Source organism: Phoxinus phoxinus (assembly GCF_949152265.1).
Source record: "Phoxinus phoxinus genome assembly, chromosome: 1".
In the NCBI taxonomy this organism is placed as follows: domain Eukaryota; kingdom Metazoa; phylum Chordata; class Actinopteri; order Cypriniformes; family Leuciscidae; genus Phoxinus; species Phoxinus phoxinus.
In genome coordinates this window covers 24,311,796-24,337,663 of record NC_136876.1, presented here as the reverse complement: position 1 = coordinate 24,337,663, position 25,868 = coordinate 24,311,796, and the positions used below count along the sequence as shown (strand labels likewise).

At 38.9% G+C, this 25,868-nt stretch overlaps 1 protein-coding gene across 6 annotated transcripts in view; it reads right to left on the bottom strand.

Moving 5' to 3' along the window:
* znf385c (zinc finger protein 385C) overlaps positions 1-25,868 on the bottom strand; it is a 114,155-nt gene that overhangs the window by 74,437 nt on the left and 13,850 nt on the right. For all 6 annotated transcript variants that reach the window (XM_079623605.1, XM_079623603.1, XM_079623601.1 and 3 more), the window contains exon 2: positions 11,555-11,824. In XM_079623605.1, the coding sequence (XP_079479731.1) occupies positions 11,555-11,824 (270 nt within the window). The remainder of the gene's footprint in view (positions 1-11,554; positions 11,825-25,868) is intronic.

The following is a 25,868-nucleotide window of genomic DNA, read 5'->3' as shown; positions in this document are numbered from 1 at the left end:
GCGTTAAGAGTCTATTACAGCTGCAGACAGACACTCAGAGCAGTATCATGACCTTAGTGTAGCGCTCAGTGAAAATCCTTTCAGCTGAAAACATAGCTGATGTACATAAAGCAGCCTGCCAATCAATCCCATCTTTCAGAACCACTGGAAAACATACAAACGCCATACACTTTTGCCAATACTTAAAATACAGTGAGCATTTCATTTCAAAGCTTCCTACTGCTGTGAGCTAGTCTTTGTTATCTTGTTTCCTTTCATAATTTACTTGCACCTTTATTCCAAATGGCTGCTACGAGCACATGGTAGCGTCTCACTGCCTGGTCATGCTAGCCTCCTCCATCTGCCTCCTCAACACTTGCACAAGTCCAAGCGAATCTGACTGATAACACGGACTGTCAAACTGAAAAACTGCTGATTAAGTCAAGAGAGAGAAACTGGCAGCTTGAGATTTTCGAGGATGATAAGATCCCCTTTTGCCTAGGGAATGATAAAGCCGGACTCATTTTTATTTTATTTTTTTACTGCCGTTCCCCAGTTCAAGTTGAAGCGTCTGAAAATTAATGCATCTGTTTGCATGGATTTTTTGTTGTTGAATAGATCTATTTATGTTTTTTATATAAAATATGAGACAAATTTACTATCATTATAACAAGTGCCTATTTAGAGCAGTACATTAAAAATATCTTAAAATCCCTCTAGTCAAAACTCACCAAAATTACACATTTAAACAAATTTTCCTTGAAAGAAAATTCTTGCCTTAAAATAGCTTGAATGTAACTCTACACCCTTGCCTCATTTGGTATACGCCGTCCCATGAATATGCAAATTAGCCCCACCTCCACTCACTCGCACCAGCTCAGAGACCCACTCGTTGACGATCACTCGTTGACCTGATTGGTTACAAGGTAGTTTGTGACGTCAGAAACGCCAACGATTTCAAACCGTGTTTTTGAGACAGTATTTGGATCACTACAGCTTTAAGGAGAAAATCCTCAGCAATGGTGTTGACTTATGAATTTGTACGTTTTCCTTAAAAGCTAATTAAAAAAAACACATAGAGATATAAACAACATTAAAAGCTTGATTTTCACCACAGAGGGACTTTAATATATAAAGAATTAAATGCAGATTATTTCCTTTCTTTGCAAGATTTTGATATTATTGTGGGAAACACATGAAGCGATTTGTGTAGGCTATTTGAATTAGCAGCCAATGAATGCAAAACATTTGCTGTAATTAAGTGAATGTACATTTTGAACAAAACAAACTAAGAGATTTAATGCCACTGGCAATATGAGTATGCGTGAGAGAAAGAGTTTTCACACACTTAACCTGGAAAATTGAAGTACAAAAAGGCTTACAACCTAAAGCAAACAACATCCCACAACTGTTGGCGCTACCGCTGCATGACACTATGGAATAATGACAGGGGCTGGGGGGAGGACAAAGAGAGCGAATACATATGTGTATTTAGGGAGAGAATGGAAAAGAGAATGGAAAGAATGGAGTTTGAGCCTTAAGCACCTGGGAAAGAGAGGGAGAGAGAGAAAGAGAGACTGGAAAACCAGTAAAAAGAAGTCCATAAAGCAGAGGAAAAAATGAGAGTAAAGGTCGAGCAAAGGAATGACTTGCAATCGTGCTATAAGCCATTCGTTTTTGAGAATTTCTCGTGTTTAAGAAAGAAAGAGTAGGTCATACATGTTTGGCACGGCATGAAGGTGAGTAAATGATGACGCCATTTTCATTTTTCAGTGAACTATTCCTTTAACTTCTGAAAAAGACTATGTGTGTGTGTGTGTGTGTGTGTGTGTGTGTGTGTGTGTGTGTGTGTGTGTGTGTGTGTGTGTGTGTGTGTGTGTGTGTGTGTGTGTGTGTGTGTGTGAGAGAGAGAGATTTATCACAGTCACGCGCAACATTACCCTACTTTGATAAGATGCTGAGATATATGCAACACACAGAAGCACACACATAGATAGGCTGTCTGCCAACATAGTGTCATATGGAGCTTGAGGTTGCTTCCTGCACATCATTTCCTGTGCTGGCCTGTCACTGCCCATCAGAGCACTGAAGAGATTTGACACTGACAAGAGCTGACAGAGGAAAAACACACACACAACACAAACACTCCCTGACACCAACACACACATAAACAACAACACACAGCACAGACCCTAACTCGCACTACAACAACATATTCAAAACCCAACACAAACCGCATACACAAACATATGTCAAGAAAAAGAAAAATGACGATATTATGACACTAAGCAACATCTACTAGAGGGTAATATTTTGATTAGTGTAGAGATGTCAATAAAAATATTTTTTAAAAATTAAACAACATTACATATGTATATTAGATCAATTTAAAACATATATATATATATATAAAAATATAATATATGAAGATTTCTATTTCAAATGAATGCTGTTCTTTTCAACTTTCTATTCATCACAGAGTCCTGAAGATAATGTATGTCTGTATTTCACAAAAATATTAAGTAGCACAACAATTTTTTTTAACGTAAACGTTGACATCACAGGAATACATTTCATTTGAAAATATATTCAAATATAAAAACGATTTTTATATAAAATATTTCACACCAAAATAAATGGAAATATTTTTTTTTTTAAATAAAATAAATTTTTGACCAAATAAATGTAGCCTTGGTGAGCATAAGAGAGACGTCTTTTAAAAACATAAAAAATAAAATAATATTAAATAAATAGATAAAATAAATATAAGTATTTTGTAATAGAAGTCTTTTTTATGATGCAGTAAAAAGATATACACAATATTGTAAAAATAATATAAAAAAACAAATAAACATAAAAATTATTATAATGATACAAAATGATTTAAATAATGTTACACAATAAAACATGACGAATTGTGTATTCAGAGCGTCTATGGGAATTCAAATCCTTTCTGCAACATTCAAATGAACTCCCCATAATACGAGTGTCACAATGAATCTGAAGTGATTTGCTGAGAATGTAAAACCTGAATATTTCACAGCAGCATATTAGCCTGAGTCAAACACATACACTCCAGTGACCTGCGCTCAATGTCACACACAAGCACACACACTCGTACTGGACCCCTCTTTGTTCTGGGGCAGCATCTGTTTGGTCTGATAAAGGGATTAGGACATCCATTCCCCTGACCAGCCAATGGGGTTTAACCACACTGAGAATAACAGTGTGAGTTGAGTGTGTGTGATAGACGGCATCAGAAACAGAGAGGAAGAATCGAGCTGTACACAAGACTGTAATGTTTCTTCTCATACTGTGTGAGTCTAAATCCAGATTGTGCCATTTTTCGCCTGAATGAGAGAAATGATGAAATCCTAATTACACGCTACAGACATCACCCCAAGCAAAGTCTCGCTCAGTCAAGCGCTGCCCAATAAAACACGCGCTCAGAACCTTTAGCCTTCTCGACATTCCGCTCTCTGTCCTTCCTCTTCATCTGCATGAAAAGAGTTGCTGCGCAGCTACAACATGAGGACAGCCATGTATAATTGGGAAAATAATTCAATGTCAAGAAAGACACTCGCACACAAACTCCACTGCATGCGCACTGATGAACGGTAATGTGTAATAGAGTGGAGTGAGAAAGGCATTTGTGATTTGTTCACTGTCGGTTTAGGGAATCATTGGCTGAGTTGCTGACAGGACACATTATGCCCCTGTGATTTAAAACACACATGACGATGATGACGGTGATGAGGAGACTGATGACAACAGCCATGATTGTTGATGTTGATAATGCCACAGTGATTTATTTTTTTAGTAATAAATACTACTTCCCCCTCTCTCTGTCTCTTTCACCCTCTGTTCCTGTCGTTCTGCCATACTTTATCATTAACTGCAGCCACCCGGAGCAGCCAACCGGAAAATTTCCATCATGAAACACTAACTCATCTGCATATTACAGCCCTATTCGCTCACTACCCGTGCATAAATTAATACATGAATAACAATGAAAGACCCGGTGTCTCTCTCTGAACCAAATGTGACGTTCCTTTGGTAAAATGTTACGCTGTAAAATATCCTCATGCTTGAATGTGCTCCAAGGTTGAATCCATATACTTTGTGTGTGCGCGTTGTGCCTCATTTGTCCGACCTCTAGTTTTACATCTTAATAATCCACAATTGTATATGACACTGCATTAAAGCAGACGTGTGATATTTTTGTGCCGTTAAATTACTGTACTTTTTGTGCACAGTAAGCTATTGTTGAATTCCTGAAGCTTTGCTGTTTGTTGGCATTGGCCCAACCCAGCAGCAACTGGATCAACCAATGGTGTGAGTTTGGGGCGGGGCTACCTGTATGACTGACCAATCACAGATAGGGGGTAGTAGGAATGCTTGAGAATGTCAATGTAGAAATTCTGTTTGATGGTGCAAATAAAAGATAAATAAAACGAAATAGTTCTAGAATAAGAATAAGAAAAAGTATAAGTTATTATTATTGAATTTAATCAAAATTAAATAATTATTTTTTTGGCATTATTATAGTGGCACACAAATCACATCATCTTTAAAGAAAAAAAACTGTTGGCCAGAGAAAAACAGACTAGTAAACTGTTCCATCTTGCTCTCAGAGAACTGACAAAAGACCAAGTGAAGAGTAATAGGGTGAAATGATGAAAGAGAGAAGCTGTGAATAATCGAACGAAAAATGGTGATAAAAGAGGAAAGTCGTGAGAGAGAGAGAGAGAGAGAGAGAGAGAGAGAGAGAGAGAGAGAGAGAGAGAGAGAGAGAGAGAGAGAGAGAGGGTGTACATTGGAATGGCAGAAAAAACGCAGCTGTGCAGACACACTCATGCAGAAAATTTCAGACTTTAATAAATCACACACACACAGTCACTATAATCTAATACCTCATGCTGCATTAGAGGAGACCAGAGATGGACAGCATGAAAGACAGAGAAAGACAAACGCAAGACCAGCATAAACATGCAAAACACAAATCCACAACACACACAGATGAAGCACTGTACCAAAAAATACCAGCATGCGTTAACTAAAACATTGGTATAAATGACACGCACGCACGCACACTATACTATACTATTTAGCAGAGGTCTTTTATTCAAAGATCTTCACAATACAACACAATTCTATACCTTGAAGATTCTTCAGGTTAAGGGTACTTGTTAAAGGTCACCATTAGTCATTTGTTTTTTTAACAACCAATGCAAATACCAATATCAAGAGATCATGGCTGGTGACATTATGGCCAATATGGCCATGACATTTAAAATACATTATTTTTTAATTATTTAAATATTTAATAGATACATATTTTTCAATGTTGAAATGTAGTAATTTAAATTGTATATAGTTAATAATACAATACATACAGTTGTGGTCAGAATTATTGGCACCCCTGGTAAATATGATCAAAGATGGCAGTAAAAATAATTTTTTTAATTGTTTTTCCGCAAAAAATCGAACCTTTCATTGAAGTAAAAGAATTGAAAGTGGGGGAAGAAAATCACATTATGAAATAAATGTTTTTCTACAAAACATTAGCACACCTATAATTTCTTATGAGTAAAATATCTGAAGTATACACACACACCAGGGTGACTAGGAACACGAAATTGTCTAGATATGACTTCTTGTTTCACAGGAGTAAAAATATGAGGAAACACATATAGGCCAAATTCCCTTAATCATCCATCACAATGAGTAAAACCAAAGAATATATAGTTCTGATGTGCAGCAAAAGATTGTTGAGCTTCACAAAATAGAAAGTGGCTGTAAGAAAATAGCTAAATATTGAAAATGGCCATTTCCACAATCAGGGCAATAATTCAAAAGTTGAAATCAACCAAAGATGTTACAAATCTGCCTGGAAGAGGACAAGTGTGTTGTCTTAATGCACAGGGTTGTTTGAGTGGCCAAAAACTCTCCAAGGATCACAGATAGGGTCAGAAAAAAATTATATATTTATATATATATATATATATATATAGAAGAGAAGAAGGACCAACATAGAGCTGGAAATCTGAAGGATCTGGAGAGATTCTGTATGAAGGAATGGTCTCTGATCTCTTGTCAGCTGTTCTCCAAACTCATCAGGCATTATAGGAGAAGACTCAGAGCTGTTCTCTTGGCAAAAGGAGGTTGCAGAAAGTATTGAATAAAAGGGTGGGGATTATTGTGGCCAACGTGTTTTGGCCAAAATCATTTATTTCAAAATGTGATTTACTCCCCCTCCCCTCCTCAATTATTTTACTTCAATGAAAGGTTGAAGTGAAAGGTTGATCTTTCAATGAAAAAGATTGAAAGATCAAAAGGATAAACAATGCAGGCTTATTTGTACAGTCATCTTTGATCATATTTACCAAGGGTGCCAGTAATTCTGACCCCAAATGTATAGTTAAATTGCATTAAGTAATAATATAATGTGTAATAATATAATATAATTATATCTGCCATTATGCCTACAGCCTACTAATATTAGTATCTGCAGTGCATATTTATATTTATAGTTTCAGATTTATCTTTTAATTAAATAGGTAATTTATTAATTAATGTCAGATATGTACAAATTGCAAAAAACGATTCACACTTCATTGCCAAATTTCTGGCCAAATATTGGTCGATTAATCAGTCTGGCCAAAATATATAATTCTCACTACTCACAATGGCGAATGGTAGATTTTGATGTCAGACATTTTTCAGCTCTTAGTTAGGATCGAAGCTGAAATTGTGTTAGCAGACTGATCTTTGCTCACGCATGCACAGCAGAACTACTATATACCAATATTTAGCGCATGTGTCCAGGGCCAGCTTGAGAGAAGACTGCTAATCTCAGCAGTCATATTACCTAGCATACCCATGATGCACCTGTCTGGGGATTAGGATGGTGGGGGTGTTGAGATAAGGGGAAGGACAGATAAGAATGAGGTGAAATGAAGAATGAGAGGGAAGAGTTTGAAAATAAAGAGAAATGGGTAAGGGGAAATATGTTTTAAAATAGATGGGGTGAGGTAAAAAGGTCTGTCAGCTAGAGTGGACCGTTAACAGTGTGGACAAAAGCAGATGCTCTGAGGGATTTATACAGTAGGCTACAGAGTCTTATTAGCAAATGTTTATATATTCATACAATCCAAACACATAAAAAAAATTAAAAAATGAAAAGCCAAGTTAATTTTGGCACAAAATAAAAGATAGACGTGATGCCCTCTGCATGCATATATCCTGTGTGTGTGTGTGTGTGTGCACTCATGCTGATTATGTGGGTTTCAGTACAGGGGCCTGGAGGAATCAACAGAAGGTGAGCAGTGATAAGACTGTAACTTTGTGTGTGTGTGTGTGTGTGTGTGTGTGTGTGTGTGTGTGTGTGTGTGTGTGTGTGTGTGTGTGTGTGTGTGTGTGTGTGTGTGTGAGTGTGTGTGTGTGTGTGTGTGTGCGCGTGTGTCCGTAAATCAAGTTTCCAGGCTTTTGCCTTTCCCTACTGACATGAAAGTGAAATAAACACACACACACACACACACACACACAAACATGTACCAACACAAATGCCTTTAATTCTTCTAAAATTGATTTCCAGTCTTACCATAGGCAATCTAGAATTTAGTTTTAATCGCTGACAAGTCGTGGAATGATTTCTAAAATTAAAAGTACGCTATAGTGAACTATAGAACGCTACAATCCTAAAACGTATATAATTTATAGGTCTGGTTTCACAGACAGGGTTTAGATTAAGCCAGGATTTAAGCCTTACTTCAGTTAGGACATTTAAGAAGCTTTTATAACCGTCCCTTAGGGAAAAAACATTATTGGTGTGCATCTTGAGGCAAAACAATGGCACTGACATATTTTAATATCTGTCAGTGCAAGTTTCTTTCAGTTAAAACAGCTCAAACATGCACTTTATTTTGTGCCTAGCTTAAGCTATGTCTGTGAAACCGGGGGTTAGTATACTACAATACACATTTACACTTTTTATTTATTGTACCCAATTAAGTTTAAATTACATTAAAATATTGTCTAAAATGTTGTCTTAATTTAATTCTTCAAACTTTGTATATTATTAAAGTCCCTTTTAAGGACTTTTACTCGGTGCCCATATCTACAACGCCTCCGGGCAGCTATTTTTGGGCATTCAAGATTATGGGCCCTATCATACACCTGGTGCAATGCAGCACCAAGCGTGGCGCAAGTTTTTTTTTTTGCTAGTTTCAGTCCGACGCAGTTATCATTTTCACGTCCTGCGCCACGTTGTTTAAATAGCAAATGCATTTGCGCCTATTTTTATTTTTTGTTATTTAAAGAGCGCATTAGTAATGTGCGCCTATAGGCGGGTGCACAGTACAATCTGCTTATTACACACACAGGGATGCGCAGCAGCACACAAACATGCCAAATATTTAAAATAAAACGATTACAATGTAAAATATTAATATTGTGTACATAAAGATATGGTGGAACCCGGCTTGTCCCGTAGATGGTCTGCTTGCGCGCTTTAACCTCCCGCAGGAGCACGAGCAGATCAGTTTCCTCTCTAGAGAAGTGTTCAGTCTCCCCACTTGCAAATTCCATCAAGTAAATAGCGAATCCGCCATGGCGCAAACGCAACTGACTTTTAAAGGGAATGGGAGATGATACTCTGGCCGGTTTATTTCACACAAAACACACCCATTACTCAATGAGAGAATATAGACAACTTTTTTAGACCATGCGACGCGCGCGGCGTCCATTTTTCCCATATTCAGCCGCGGCCCAATTGATTGTCTTTATGAATTAAAGCAACTTTATCGTGTGGAACTATGTCTACCGAGGTGGGTAATACATCATACACATTATCATAGAGCATTGACATGTACATTTTGTATTCCGTTATCAACCATAAAGCAGTTCGTGTTTCTCAGGCGTTCTCGCTTCTCACGAGACTTCCAATTTCTATCTTGCCGGGACGGTAGTCCCCAAGTTGCAAGGTTGGTTTTCCGCCTGAACGCTGGGGGGAGCGGGGAAAGTCACCAATATCACCAGAACAGGTTGTTGTTCCAAATGATTTCTAGACAGTTTTATTAAGTTAAAAAAGTTGCCAAGATCTCCTTTAATCATTGAATCATTTAAATCAAATAATTAGCTTAAACCAATTTTTTTCAGGAATGAAACACTACTACTTTGTTTTGCTCCAAGACATGCAGCGTCTTATAATGCTTTGCCTTTGTTTGGAGATTTTTTTTATCTGCGGAACAAAAATAGACAATGTAATTTGCGATATTGTGCCTAAAATGTAAACTATTGCTTAATTAAATGCTTAACTTGCTATTGTGTGATTGCCACTGAACCCCGTTGTACAGTGTTGTTCTCCACTTAAAATGAAAAACACATACAGTACTGAATCAGTCAGTCACTGTTTTGTGCATGTGGGGATGTGTATGCAAGCAGATGTGTGATACAGTATGTGTGTGTGGTTAGGCTTCAGGCATTGTTGTATGCTCATGGGAAAGGTTGTCCCGTTTAATTTGACTTCTATTATGCTGTCGGACACTAGCAGAATGGCTAATCAATGAGCCTTTATATATTTGCGCTTGAATGCAAACACGCACACTCACACTGTGCATCTCAAAGGTTCTCCATAAACGCCTTGCACAAATGGGATCGGCATAGAGCTATGTCATTTAGAATCATGCTAAAACCCTGACACACGCACGCACACGCACACACACACACACACACACACACACACACACACACACACACACACACACACACACACACACACACACACACACACACACACACACACACACACACACACACACACACACACACACTGCATTCAATCTAGCTGGCTCCTAGACTGTGAGTGCCTGTACCCCGTTGCTGAAGGGGGCGTCGCCACATCGAGCATTTCCATGGTGAACATGTTTGGTTGCTATGTAATTATGATCTATTTGTATGAGAGCCTGCACCTGAAGTGGGTCTGACTGCTGCTCATATGATTGGCCGTGCATGCGTGTCTTTTTATGTGTAAGAATCAACAGCATGGAAGTTAGCTTTAATTTCACATTTGCATTACAAGAGAAGGAAAATTGTGTTTGCAGGCCTGGATTTGGAGTGTGGCATTTGCATGTGCTTGCTATCTGCGCACGGTTGTGCATAGCTCAGTTTTTTGTGTGCCAGGACGAATGAATTGTGCTAGTGGATTATTCCACTGTTGTTCAAATAAATCGACAAATTCCACCTCTAATCATAAGATTCTGTCTGACTCCGCCCATTTCTGTGGAAATAAGGCTGAACGACACAAAGCTGCCATCAGCTGCCTCGCTTTCTCTCCTGCAATTATCTCTAGGCCGACATGTAGACGTACAGCCCCGTCTTTACCACCGTAACTACAACAATCAGCATCTCACGGACCTTTGAAATGCTCCTTCCTGACCTATCAGCTGGGCTTTAAAGCTGCATCACCATGGAAACATAAAAGCCAGTAGAGTCAAAATCACATTTTAACTGCAGATGGACACAATGAGGTCTAAGGGTATGAATTACATGAAGATGCCTGTCAGACCTCAGCTGACAACATGAAGGTGGTTGATTATGTTTTAAAAGCCATTTGCATGTCATGTATATATGAATTTGTCAGTAACACCAATTTGATGCATCTTATAGACCTTATGTACCAGAGAAACAAGGGCGCAACCATCTTTAGAATATTGTCTTAGAACTTCCGTTTTTGCGGTCGCTCTGTGTATTTCTATGGGATTGCTGTCCAGGAGTAATTCGCTTTTGAAGTAAATTTACTTAATGTTAAGTTAACGAAAGTTATCATGAGGATTATAATGTGTCTTAACAAATGTCAGTCGACCAGGAAGATTTTAAAAACCATTCATTCATAAATACGCAAGATCGCTGTGAAAATACAGACCGGAAGACAAAAGACAACGAGCACAGCGCTGAAAAGGGGCGGCGGGCATAAGGTCTATAGCACTGGCGAAGAATTTCTACACATTTATTACTAATATTAGGAAGATAATGTTAGGTTGCCAAAAAAATCAACACACAGCATTAATATAATATTGTGTGTTAATTTTTGGACATGAATAGCATTACATGATTGAGCCAAGTTGGACATGTTCCTGGATCAACATATTGTGTTGGTCCTGACCTGAAGCAACATTGCTATCCCTATCATATCCGTTATCCCTTTTATATTTTAGTTAATTATCACATTTGGAGACTGTGGAGTCAAAAAGTTATGACCAAGTATGAACACTAAAATCTGATTGTTGATAGGAATGTTGTCCTACTTGAATAAATCATACACAAGAACATACACAACGGGATTCACCCCAGCAGGACATGTTCCCAGATAAACATCATCTGAAAAACCAATCAGTACTATCCTCAAAATCAGAGGGCACGGATTGGTTTCAAAGTACAGTAAGCATTTCCAGGACTAATAAAGGATGTTGATCCAAGAACATGCCCTACTTGGGTGGATAATGTTAAGCTAGAAGCTCCAGTCTTTGAGCTCCGATTATGACAGGAACACCAGAGAAAGACACACATATCATACCTGTGTTGCTGTTGTTTATGTGTTTGAGTCTTTTCTGGTGTGTTTTGCCATTGTAGTGTATCTGTGCTTGTGCTGCGGAGTTCAGCTGAATGTTGCACACTTCACAGAGTGTGTACGACCTGTGTTTGCGCTCCCGCTTCGGACGAGGGTTTATAGGTGGGGCGTCCTGTCTGGTAAACTCCACCCCATCAGATGATACACACTCAAGCCCAGTCTGTTCAGTCAGTCTGTTCGATTCGTCTTCAACAGGACTAAATGGACGCTTCATTCCTAAAGACAGAATAAAAGTTTAAAGTTCTTTCATCTGAAATATTTAAGACATCTGAATGGCCAAGTCAAGCAGTGGCAGAAGTGTTCTGCAGTGTGACATGCAGCAACACTCCATCTGAAACTATTTTAAATCACATTTTTCCAATTGTATATTAATATTCAAACTTTATGACTCGATTGATAGACGACATGAAAAATTGGCACTTTGAACAATTGTTTTTGTCACATCGAAGGAGTATTATAAACTGATGTAGTGAAACATTACAAATAGTGAAATAAATTGAGTAGCTTAATAGTTTTTTGGAAACCATGGCACAACTTTTTCAGGATTATTTGATGAATAGAAAGTAAAAAAAAACAGCATTTATTCATTTATTGTAGCATTTTACATGTCTTAACTGTCCATTTTGATCAGTTTAATGCTTCATTGCTGGATAAAAGTATTAATTTCTCTCAAGAGAATTCTTGAATGATAATGTATATATATATTATTTACAACATATTCTTTTCACATTATTGACAACCTCTGGGGATTAAAGCAGTGTTACTGACCTCCACTAGGGGGAGATATTCATCAACAATGTCCAGAAAGTTTGGAAATCCTGTACATTTGTTACAGTTAAAAACAGTCATATATTTTATATGAAACTTTCATTCATTCATTCAATTTTGTGCACAACTAGCCTACTATAGCAAACTCCATCTCTGGACTTGTCTCACACACACACACACACACACACACACACACACACACACACACACAGACACACACGTTGGGTTTTATACGGTACACACTATATATATTTTATCCCCTAACCCAAACCCTACCCCTAAACATCACATAAAACTTTCTGCATTTTTATATTTTCACTTAGTATGATTTATAACCTTTTTTTCTCATGACGGGGACCAAAAATGTCCCAACAAGGACAAGGATTTCGGATATTGCCATCTTTGTAGGGACATTTTGTTCCCATAACGTAGGGTATACCTGAACCACACACACACAGGCCCCATTGATCCCGCTTCTCCTTCTCTAAACACCACTCCCTGACCACAGAGCACAAACACACATCTGTCTTTGCTGCCCAAACACACTGTAAACCCACCCCTCCCAACTCACAACACTCCAACTATGAATGGTCAAACATGGCAAGCTAAACAGAATGCAAAAATAAGTTAAATAGTCAAACAAAACACTATTTAATCAACATACTAGTTCAGAATGATTCTACAAGGATTTTGTTTTCAAAACAGGGTGATAAACTGTAACCAGGCAGTATCATAATGATATTCCTCAGAAACTGCTGTCCCATTAATGACGGTATACCATTGATATTATATGCTACAATATGCTTTTTTTTTTTCGCCGCAAGGGGTCGCTAACCTCTTGCAATAACAAAGGCGTAGATTGATGTTGTATTACTTCTCACACAGGTCAGTTTATTTGACAAATTAAACTTGTGAGGTAACGCAGCGCGGTTTCACTCGGTCTACACACGATCACACTAAACAGCATTTGAGTGAGTTGAAAGTTAAAATGTATGAGACGAGCAGTAAGCTAGATCAATATTAGAATAACACTGATCATATTCTATTTTATCATGTTGAGCTATATAACATTGATTTGTTTTATGTACATTTGCTAACCTGTCTAATAAAGAGCATGCAAGAGCTCTGTCAAGTCCAAGTTTGCCGCGAAGCTCTCGGCATCTCGAAAACGCCACACCGATATTGATCCTCGTTTTATTTCTCCTTTTGTCCCAAAGTCTGCTTGCCATGATCCATAATGTTGGAATGAAACAACAACAACAATAGTGTCCGCTAAACATTACAGTTGTCCACATCTGTCGCCATGGTTACTACAGTATAGCGGTACAAACGGAAACCAGGGATTACGCGGATATTACTGTACGTCATTGACAGGCGACAAGTGACTATTTAAAATTGTGAATTTAATTCTTAGAAACATCTAGGATAATGTAAGTACATAATAGAAATAAATATATAACACTGTGCAAGTGGTTTTTGGATATTTTGATACAAAATTCTTACATATTGTACCTTTAATCTCTTTACTGCAGGGCTCCACAATAAGGATGGCAGGGGCCAGTGTGAGAGAGTTTATTTTTACTCATATAGGGTTAAAAATAAAAATGTATAATTTTTGTGGAGGTTTAGCTAAACTGTTGGCAGGGAAAGAAAAAAAAAAATAATAATACAGGCCCGTGCAAACCAGCAGGACAAAATCATTATTGTTGAGCCCTGTCACTGTTGGTCATGTTGACATCATGGAACAGTTGAGATTCATTGAGCTCCTATTTGTCTTAGTTAAACATCTGAAAAGAGCCCTGAGGTCACCCTGTCGTCTCGACACACAGCTGAAGGAGTGGCAGTGGATCAAGGACAGGGCTGTTAGCGATGTTAGCGACCTTCTGTGCTGTGCTGCGGGTGTCTTGTTTCACGTCTTCTATCCACGTCTCCCCATGAGACTGCATCAATCAGTGCACAGATATCCTGCTGAAAGTCACTCGTATAGGGACATATGTGTATTTCTGTCACTCTTGCTCACACACGCAAACAAACAAATGCACAAACATAAGGGCAGATTGTTCAGAGCTCCAAAAATACTCAACTGCAACATGACGTGGTCAACTTCTGAACAGAGCGCCCTCCACAGGTCAAGTAAATATAGCAGTCCTTCAGTTACTGATCGGATCAGTCAGAGTAAATGGATTAAAATTCACACACACACACACTTGAATTTGCTATTCTGATTCCATGTGTCACTCCAAACTCTAAAAGGTTCGTCTGATATCGGCAGTAAACACTTTCATTCCAGCCAAATCAGAGATAAGTGGTCATAAGTGGTGAAAGTGAAGATAAAATCAGCTCTGGAATGCCACAGTAATATTTACTATCAGACACAATAAAGATGTGCCAGTAAAAATACAACGTCTGCCAACGGTTTTAAACTCAATCTAGCAAATGGAAGCTACGGTAGTTGTGTGCATAACATTATTAGCCACTGGCGTTGTATGTTCAGATGAATCTGTAACAGGCTGGCTGAGCTGGAGTGATGACTCTTCTGTTGTTTTTCCACTAAAGTGATGCTGCCTGGTTTGGAGACACAGCCCTGTGGAACACGATGAGTTGTGTGAACGGCTGACTGCATGCTCTCTCCCTAATAAGTTTGCTGAGGGCCGCTGGCATTACCAGTGGAGCTGGGTGTGTTTGTTCAGGCCATGCTATGTGTGCGCGTGTAATGTGTGTGTGTTCAACTCAGTTGGGACAAGAAGAAATTTCATAGCTTTGTAACATCTGCTGTCTGTTTCATAACGTCAGTTTAATCCATGTTAAATTACTTTCTGTATCATATGAGGTGTGTGTGTGTATTGCTGTGTATACAGCCTCTGAATTATCCTTATTAGGGGGCTTTTCTCATCTCATACTGAAATAAGGGTCAATTACATAAGAGTGGCCACGCTTAAGAAAAGGACAAATCTTTTAAAAACCCTAACTATTTTCAAGAGAGGTTTAATTTTTTTGTTGTCATTTTTGGTTATTTTTATTTATTTATCAAGGATGCATTAAATTGATCAAAAGGGACACTAAAGACATTTATAATATTACAAAACATTTCGATTTAAAATAAATGCTATTCTTTTTAACTTTCAAAAACATAAAATATTACTGAAAAAGTGAAAAAAAAAACAGTCAAGATCTAGTCACTGCTGTATGTATGTTACATTAATACAAAACGGGTGTCTTGTCATTGGCACATGTGCAATTATTTAAAATGTATTTCATTATTAAGCAGATAATGTAACTAATTCAATTTAATTTTGTATTGATAAACAGTTATTACATTTTAAAGAGCGGGCATGATCCAGTGACACAGCCAGTTCTGATTATGCTAACAGATGCTGTATAGACTATGGAGGTTCGCGAAGAGCACGATCTGTCCAGGTCTCCTGTCTTTGAGCTGTACAACACCACAGAACATCATTATAAATTCAGAATTATGCAAGTGAATAGCGGATAGCAAACTCACAGTGAACGAGGCGGTCGGCTGATGGTATGCATTAGCATAACTAAACATCAACCTGCACAGCCTCTTATCTCTCTCTCTCTTTTGCTCGCTGACAGTGCCATATTTTCCAGTGGGGGAAGAGATTGGGCTGTGCTTTGTGTGTCTCAGTGATAAGTGAGTGTCCGTGAGATCAGGGAGAGGACGTCTGGGGAATGCTGAATCAAATGTGAGCATTATGAACAACAGATCACTGGGGGAAATGATCCAGAAAACTCAGTAGAGAGGTCAATTAACCTGCAAGAAATAAACTAGGGTAGAAAAACGGTTATTCATCTCAAGAGAATGCGGCGGAAGGCACAATGCTAGTGAACTGGTATCAATGAGGCCTCTTTTTACTGATAATGACTCTGAAGTAATCTTAAAACCTACAAAGCAGGAATATGAGTGTCTGTGGAAATCTGTTACGGTGTCTTTAGTATCGTACTCAACCATAACAATACAAAAACGACAGGCATGAATCGATTCTCTTGAATGACCACTTAAGTTGCTTTGCTCTGTCCACTAAGTGTAAAACCATCAATATTTACTGGTGCAGACATAAAACTAAGTTGCAGGAATGAAGTTTTTATGATATATTTTATGCTATAATGAATTTTCTGTTACCAAGTCGAGTGCACATTTCTTTTGTTACAAAGGCTGCTAAAAGGCACAATGCTTTATGTGATTCTGGCACTCTTTCAAACACCCACACACAATCACCTAATGCCACACACACACACACACACACACACACACACACACACACACACACACACAAACACACACACACACACACACACACACACACACACAGCAGGTCAATCAGCTCTCTGACACCCGAGGTTGATGTACTGCATCATCAAATAAGTGAGCTCCAGTCAAAATATATGAGGAACAAAGACTCACATTCAGCAGGCTGTTTTACCAAATGCATGAAGAAAATTCAGATGGAGGAGGAGAATGAGATATGACAATATTCTCTTATTCATGCAGTGCACCCATCCACAATCATGCACATTGCAGACATTTTGAAAGCAGGTCATTAACAGAAAAAAAAAAGAAAAAAAAGAAAACCCATCATTACACAGCCATTAACAAATTATTACTTTCTGAGCTGTGAGGAGCAAAAAGAACAGCGTTGTTTTGAAACTGATGCATGACGTCAGGCTAGCTGCAGTCATGATGGACATTGAATACAGAGCTAAACACACACACACACCAAGATATCCATGTCTTTCTTTCTTCAGTCGAAAATAAATTAAGGTTTTTGAAGAAAACATTCCAGGATTTTTTGACACAGAATGGACTTCAATGGCAACCATCTATCCCAATGTTCAAAGAAGGTTCAAATGTCCGTCTCAATGCAGCTTCAAAATCTCGACACGATCCCAGTCGAGAAATAAGGGTCTTATCCAGCGAAACGATAATTCATTTTCTAAAAAAAATAAATAAATAAAATATATATATATATATATATATATATACTTTTTAACCACAAATGCCCGTCTTGTACATCGGCAAGTATGCGGCACGTATTACGTCATCACGTTGGAAAGGTCACGGGTCACGTCATCTATCTAAGTTATTTGTCTGTGTACTCCGGTTCAAAAAGGTAGGGAAGTGCGAAAAACTCCATCTCATTTTCTCCAAATTCAAAATCGTCCGACATCTTTGTTTTAATTTATTATCATTATAAAAATAAAAAACATTTGTGACCTTTCCAACGTGATGACGTAATATGTGGCGATGTACAAGGCGGGCATTTGTGGTTGAAAAGTGTATATATATTTTTTTTTTTTTCCGAAAATGACCGATCGTTTCGCTAAGACCCTTAGCCTATTTCTCGACTGGGATCGTGTCGAGATTTTGAAGCTGCATTGAGACGGACATTTGAACCTTCTTTGAACATTGGGATAGATGGTTGTCATTGAAGTCAATTCTGTCTCGAAAAATCCTGGAATGTTTTCCTCAAAAACCTTAATTTCTTTTCATGGATATCTTGGATGACATCGGTGTGAGTAAGTTATCAGCACATTTTTTTTTAAGTGAACTAATCCTTTAATGATGACAGCATTTTAAACTTATTTAGGTTCCAATTTGTCAAAATACCGAAGTCAACAATCAAAAGAAATGTTAATATGAGTGAACTGGACTTCATAGACTTGCACCACATAAAAGCCTACATAAAGTATAAAACAAATAGACAGAATGAAGAGAACAAATAAATATAATAGGATAAATCAAAATATAAAGTATTATTTATTCTAATAAATAAAATGTAGAAACTAGTTCCCATTCAAAAAACAGCTTAATAAACAGACTAAATACTGTCTAAATGAAAACGTAAAAATGCATAAAAGTATCCATAAGTATCATGGTTTAGGGTTGGGTTGGTGGATAAAAATACCATTAGCTTAGTACAAAAACAACAGAAAATCCCCACCATGACTAAAAATGAAATGTGTGTGTGACTGTGTAAAAGAGAAAAGGAGAAACACTGAGGAGGAGGGAGGGATGGAGGGGGAGAGAAAATGATGCTCCGTCTACATTAAGTGCAGGGATTTGAATGGATTTGGTAGCAGGCCACCTCCATTCCAGCACAAGCAGACTAGTTTCGTAATATAATCATCAAACACTGTACTACACCTACTCAGCAGCACCATTCTCAGATGGTCTGAAACCTTTACCATCAGTTGAATCCGTGAGCTCAAGCAATGCTTTTTTAAAAAGGTTTCCACATGTTGGCAGTGTGTGTGTTGCTTGGATAGTGAGGTGGGCTATTTGCAGACACACACACACACACACACACACACACACACACACACACACACACACACAGCAAAGCCCTTCCAAAGCAAACAAGTAAGTTGATTCGATGTCACTAATACTAAGGGCAAACTGAACCGGCCTTTTGAATAACCCCTCTCACTCCTTCCATCTGTAGATCGGTGTGTGTGTGTGTGTGTGTAGGGCAGGAGGACTAGATTAAACAACAGAGGGCTTAGTGTGTAACTAAAAACGTTTTCCATCACATTTGTACTCACTTTAGCCCTAATCCATCCTGATTACCCTGTCAATCACAACGAAAATACACCTGCCACGTTACGACACACGCACACTCAAACTGATCAAATGATAGAAGCATACTGCCATGCACTTAATAGATCAAGCTTGACTATATCATTTTATTTAATAAATGACACAAACATACACTGTAGGCTTTGGATGTATAAAAGGAAGCGATAAAGACATGGTTGTTGATCTTCCTGTTTGCAGTTATCCTGTATGGCATATTTCGAATAAACTTTATTTAAAGCCTTTATGGATGCAGCGTGGCTTAAAGCTCAGAGACCAAACACACATTCCAGGAATGACGACCACATTTCTAGGCACGGGTTAACCGCAGTGCCATTTGATCATCGCACGCCGTCGTGAACCCCTGTCATCTCTTAAATAGCCTGTTTATTTTATGTGCGTTTAAGACTTATTAAACAAACACTGCATGCCAACATACAGATCTTTAGATGACATTAGGTGTCACAGAGCGCATTCTCATGTCAACTTAGAAACATTTAAAGGTGTCGATTTGAACGTTGACTGTTATTCTGGGGGGTTGAGTCACATAAGCCACAGCCTGTGCAATGCAGAAATAATAAATACACAGAACTCACTCAAATACAGAGATGTGATTGTGAGCGGTATACACCAGGAGTTCATTCTGAAAAAATTACTTGCGCAAACATGCATCACTAACAACACCCACTGAAGTGTGTGTGTGTGTGTGTGTGTGTGTGTGTGTGTTCTGAAGGGGTTATAGGGTATAAACCTGGCTTGTTCTGTGTTAAGCTCACCAGCTGACAGGCTGAATATGGGGAGCTCTCTCTTTACTTCAGTACAGCTTCATCATGCCATCTATCCATCCATCCAGTCATGTATCTATCAACTATCAGTCCATCTATCGTAAAACTTCAAATAATAGCCGAGTCCCAAATAGACGCCTGTCTCTTTTACACGCCTGGTGTGGATACAGGTTTGGATAAATAAAGGCCGGTCTCAAATAGGCTATAGAGGCCGGGTCTGTTTTTTAGTTTCGGGTTGTATTTAATTTTCTAAAAACCGTCAGATCGCCTGTTTAAGCCAGTTCTATGGTGTAGATTGCGCACGCAAGAGAGCCCTGCGCATTTGGGCGGGAGCTGTTAAGGCCTTTTTATGCTTCTGCGTCGAATCGACGGCGTACCCCCGCAGACCCTTCTGTGTCGATGCGAACCCCTCTCCGCCCCCTCCGCCGTAGCTCGACGTGCACCTCCAAAAAATTGTAACTACGCGTCGAGGCGACGCAGACCATACGGGCTGTGATACCGCCCCCCTAGCGTTCTCGCGGTGAAATGCACCGCGATGCAACACAACCCGACGCAGAACCATAAAACGGCCACGACGCCGTAGGAGTAACGGCGTAGCTACGGCGTGGAGTTGACGCAGAAGCATAAAAAAGGCTTTAGTGTTAGCGCAAGCAAGGCAGGCAGAGAGTACGTTCACACGGGGCGTCAGCGTCAACGCTTGACGGAAGGCGTGGCTGAAGTTTGGCACGACGCCATGGTCATAGCAGCGTCAGCCAATGAAATTAGACAGGAATGACAGGATGAACGTGATGAACGTGATTGGCTGCCACCTGGCTACTGTATTTGCATAGAGCGATCCTGATTGGTTGACGCTTCCGTCTGCGGCGATTCACTGGCGTTGCTCCCGGCAGAAGTTGAAAAATTCTCAACTTCTGCCGCGAGCAACGCCAGTGAAGCGCCGCCGACGGATCCACAATTCTTTTCGGCAACGCTTGACGTCACCCATTCAAAGTCAATGGGAAGCGTTGACGCTGACGCCCCGTGTGAACATACCGTCGCGTCTTCGCGTCTATGACAACTCGCGTTATCGCACAACAGATGAGAAGCGCCGCGCCACGTCTGACAACTCGAGGTATCGCACACCAATATTGTTATGTTTAAGACAATTATGGAATTACGATCATGTCTATGTTATGATTGTACTGTACAATTAAATACAATCGTTGCTTAGTCTGCACTGCAGTCTGAATTCACTTTATCTCAGAGCGTCCGTTAACTGAATTGAGAATATCATCTGAAAATCCGATAGCATCATCAATTTTCATTCAACCAGCTGATTTCTGTAAATGAATGTAAAACTAAATGTATATTGCAGCACAGGGTGAAGTCTCAACACTAAAGGCCTGTCTCATATAGACGCCTGTCTCCAATACAAGCCGGTGCAGTTCGGCGATTTGGGAAAATAAAAGCCTGGGCTATTATTTGAAGTTTTACGGTATCTATCTATCTATCTATCTATCTATCTATCTATCTATCTATCTATCTATCTATCTATCTATCTATCTATCTATCTATCTATCCATTCATTCAGTTGTGCATCAATCCATCTATCAGTCCATCCATCCATCCTGTTTATTATGCAAAGTCATGTTGTACAGAGTCATGAGTCACCTCACTTTACAGCTGAGAATGTGTGTGTGTGTGTGTGTGTGTGTGCACATGCACGTCTGTCTTTTGATACATATGGGATAAAGTCTGGGTCAAACTGCGGGGTGTTAATTGGACCCAGAGGGCAAAAGTAATTGCCGTTACACACTCTAACCATCCGCTACACACACACACACACACACACACACACACACACACACACACACACACACACACACACACACACACACACACACACACACACACACACACACACACACACACACACACACACACACACACACACACACATCGTGTTGTACACTTTCCACATTACAAGAAAGGGTAAAAGTGAACTAAATTAATTAGAGGAAACATGAGGAAAAAGAGGGGTAAATAATTGTAACAGAGGGACAGGGTTCTCCACATTCCTGTGGCGGTTAACCGCTTTGGTAGCGAGCAGACTCCCCAGAGGAGCCGTGGCAACCCAAAACAGTTTAGGAGCAAACAGGTGTCAGGATGAGACATGTGCTCGATGAGGAGACACCCTGACACACAAGTCACCCTGACACACACATACAAAACAACACATACTTGTCACGTCTGCCCACCTGCTTGCATTTTCCGCAACACTGAGCACCTCAAAATATTTTAATGAACCTATATTTGTGACACACACACACACACACACACACACACACACACACACACACACACACACACACACACATAGGGTGAATCCTTATAACCCTGAATAATTTTTGTCCGTTTCACATGCAGGCATCCTCTCAGCATGTGTTTACATGCTCTTTCACACATTACATATTCATCAGTGCAATTTACACAGACACACAACACACACAAATGCATTACACAGAGAGAGGCGATGCTGGCAATGTGGTACTGCAGAGGAAACAAAATTGCACTACAGATAAAACTGTGAGGAGAGAAATATACTATATTATGCAGATTTTCAGACAGACAAGCGGATAGATAGATAGATTTTCAGACAGGCTGACAGACAGATAGACAGACTGCATGTGTGATGGTTGAAAGCAAACCCATACAAAGCGATGAACACTTATAATCACACACACTTCCTCCTGCCCAAGAGGACACTTTGCAGGTACTTCCACTATATACGTGTGTACAGGTCACAGCTATGCCTGGCATGGTTTTAAACCTGCAGCAACAATGTCAGTAATGAGAAATGGTACAGGAGCTCTCTCTCTCTCTCTCTGTGTGTGTGTGTGTGTGTGTGTGTGTGTGTGTGTGTGTGTGTGTGTGTGTGTGTGTGTGTGTGTGTGTGTGTGTGTGTGTGTGTATGCACCCGTCTGTGAGATATTCCCCTTCAGGGAAATCGGTGGGGGGTAAAAAGCGAAAGTGTCTCACTTGGCCAGGTTAAAGAGAACATTTAAAAAGAGAGAGAGAGGACAAAGGAGACAAGCACACAGATAGACAGTCAAAGCATAGGATGGAGGGCTGGAGGAGTCTCTGGAGGTTTACAGCTATTCTACACCATCCTCGCTGTCAAACTGACAAAAGTAGCAATCTGGCAATAGCCGTTTCACTTTGTGCAGATTATAACACCGTAGTGTGCTGTGTCATCCGCAGTTTACAACATAATGGAGGCCAGAGCTGAGACTTTGTGCCATCTTTCCATCAGCTATGTTTGGAGTGAATCACACGTCACAATTAACTGAAGGAGATAATGTGTGCCAAGGTCAAAGACAGGCAGAAAGAATAATTAAAAGAGCATTTAATAGGCCATTCTGATGCTATTTATACACTGACGGAAAGAATGAGAGAGAGAGAAAGAAAAGGATGGAGAGAGAAAGTAGAAAAGATTCAAATGTGTCACGAGCAGTGCATTTTGGGACACACCGGAACACTAGAGGAACACAACTAAGAAAGACTAACAAACATAAGATGTGTGTGTGTTTCTGTAGATCTTTAAGGAAAGAGCTGTCCCTTGAAGTAAGCTAAATCTAATAAAACCTCCCAGGGTTAAAAAACAAAAATGCCAGTAAAGAGGTCTGTAACCTTATTACATGATTTAAGTCAACTTGTAGAAATAATGATCATCCAACCCATGATTATGTAAGTGACGTGCACAAACTAAATCAATCACATACACATCACAACATTATAAACTACAGTAGGAGAAATATATAGGCCTATTAATTTTGAGATTTATAAAAGAATACATTTACAATTGTTATTCATTTATTATTGTGTTTAACTAACTGAGCACAAATATAGATGACGGCAAAGTAATCTAAATGTAAAAATAAAGAGAAAGAGCATGAACAAAATAAATCCCAAATTGGCCAATGTATATCCACAAAATACTAATAAAAATATATTTTAAAAAAATCACCAGATAACCAAAACATCGTACATCCCCACCAAAAAGAAATTTTAATTTTATTATTAGTTTTTTTAAAACTATTTTATATACTTTTCCAATTCAACTGCCATTGATGTTTGAAAGAAAGATAAAAAATAATTAATTAATAATATATTTTTATTCTAATATTACAAAAATTTTATCATTTTAGAATAATGTTTTTTTATTTATTATTAATTAATTATTTATTTTGTAACTTTTAAACTAGAAAGTTTTTGTTTTAACTTTGCTTTTTACAAAACCAACAAAAATCTATGGTAAGTCCTCATTTAGCATATGTACTGAGTGTGTGTGTGTGTGTGTGTGTGTGTGTGTGTGTGTGTGTGTGTGTGTGTGTGTGTGTGTGTGTGTGTAGGTACAGAGCTCCACTGTATTCCACCCTCTCGTCCCCTGCACCCATACCTCCTCCGCACCAAACCCAGATCGCCATCTAACACAAACACACACATACAGGAACACACACACAGAGTGGTCTTGTTCTAAGTGTTGGCTCTATGTGTGTGCTACATGGGCAAAGGGAATATTTAATCATCAGGTAAAAGGAAAGTTCATTCACTGACCAAACACACACACACACCCAGTAACATCCCAAAAAAGCAGAAACATACACACACACACAAGTACCTATTCATCCACTCCTCTCAGGAGCTGATATGAACATTCAAAGCGGCTCTCCTGCTCAGAGTATGAATCACTCAGTGTTGCAGCTCAATCTTTTATCACCCACTGTGGATTCTTCATGACTATGTAACATCACTAAACCCCTGCAAAAAATAGAAATACAAAAAATTATAGAAACCTTCTCAAGAAACCCAAATACGGCTCTGCGTGCTCTCCTGCTATAAGTCATCAGGAAAAAAGATCAGGAGATATGGAGACACGGAGGAAAGTAAAAATAGATGGATAGAGGAAGAGAAAAGGAGAGATAAGGGGATATAAAGTCAAGAGTCTGCCTCCTCAGTGTGAGTCAGCCGGTCCAGACGTCACCATCTCCTCCAGAGCCCGCTTCACAGGCATGCCGCCTGAGGTGGAGATGGGAGTGGGCCGGGAGTCACGCGGGGAGACCTGGAGGAGCAGGGGTGTGTTTTGTCCTTGAGAGCCTCATTAATGTTCCCCACTGCAGCACCTCCGCAAGTAAACAGCAAACACATCAAGGTCTTGAGGTGATCTTTGCCTCTGTTGTTTCCAATGATGCGGCACTTTTGATTTTGTCAATTAACGAAGACAAGGCATGATGAAATAAAGTTATTTCAAGATTCCAATAATTATTATAATAATACATTTTTGTATATGATGAGAAAAAGATAGGCAGTGTCCATTGACACTACTAGGGCACATAGGCTAGTCAAGCATGCTGGCAGAGGCTATTTTCACTAACTCCGCCCACTACTGCTCAGACAATTTGCCCTTAGTACAAATAGCAAAAACAGTATCACTTCTATTTACACTATATGTGTGAATAGTATCTATTCATATTTGCACCAAGTAAACAACAAGCTACAGTATTAATTGCCATTAATGCAGTCCTTGGTGCAAACAGTATCTACCACTATTTACTCTTGTCAAAAGTTACAGTTAAGAAGACATTTATAAAGTTACAAAAAATATTAAGCAGCACAGCAGAATCATTTCTGAAGGATCATGTCATGTGACACTGAAGACTGGAGTAATGATGCTAAAAATTCAGCTTTGCATCACAGGAATAATAAAATACATTTTAAAATAGGGCTATATTCAAATAGAAAAAAAAAGATTTTAAATTGTAAGAGCATTTACTGTTTTTACTGTATTTTTGATCAAATAAATGCAGCCTTGGTGAAAAAACTATTTTACAGACCCCAAACCTTTAAACAGGAATAGCCTACTTGTTATCAGCCATAGCAACATAAACGCATTACAACGTACAATTGCACAGGTAAACCTGAACTAAGTGCTTGTCAGAATATGTAACAATGTATCCATCCATCTGACCAACCATCAATATTTACATATATTGATATAGTCACATATCTAAAAATGCATACAAAATCCATTTGCAGGTGAAAACAGATGTACAGAAGAGTGCATATGCGTGAG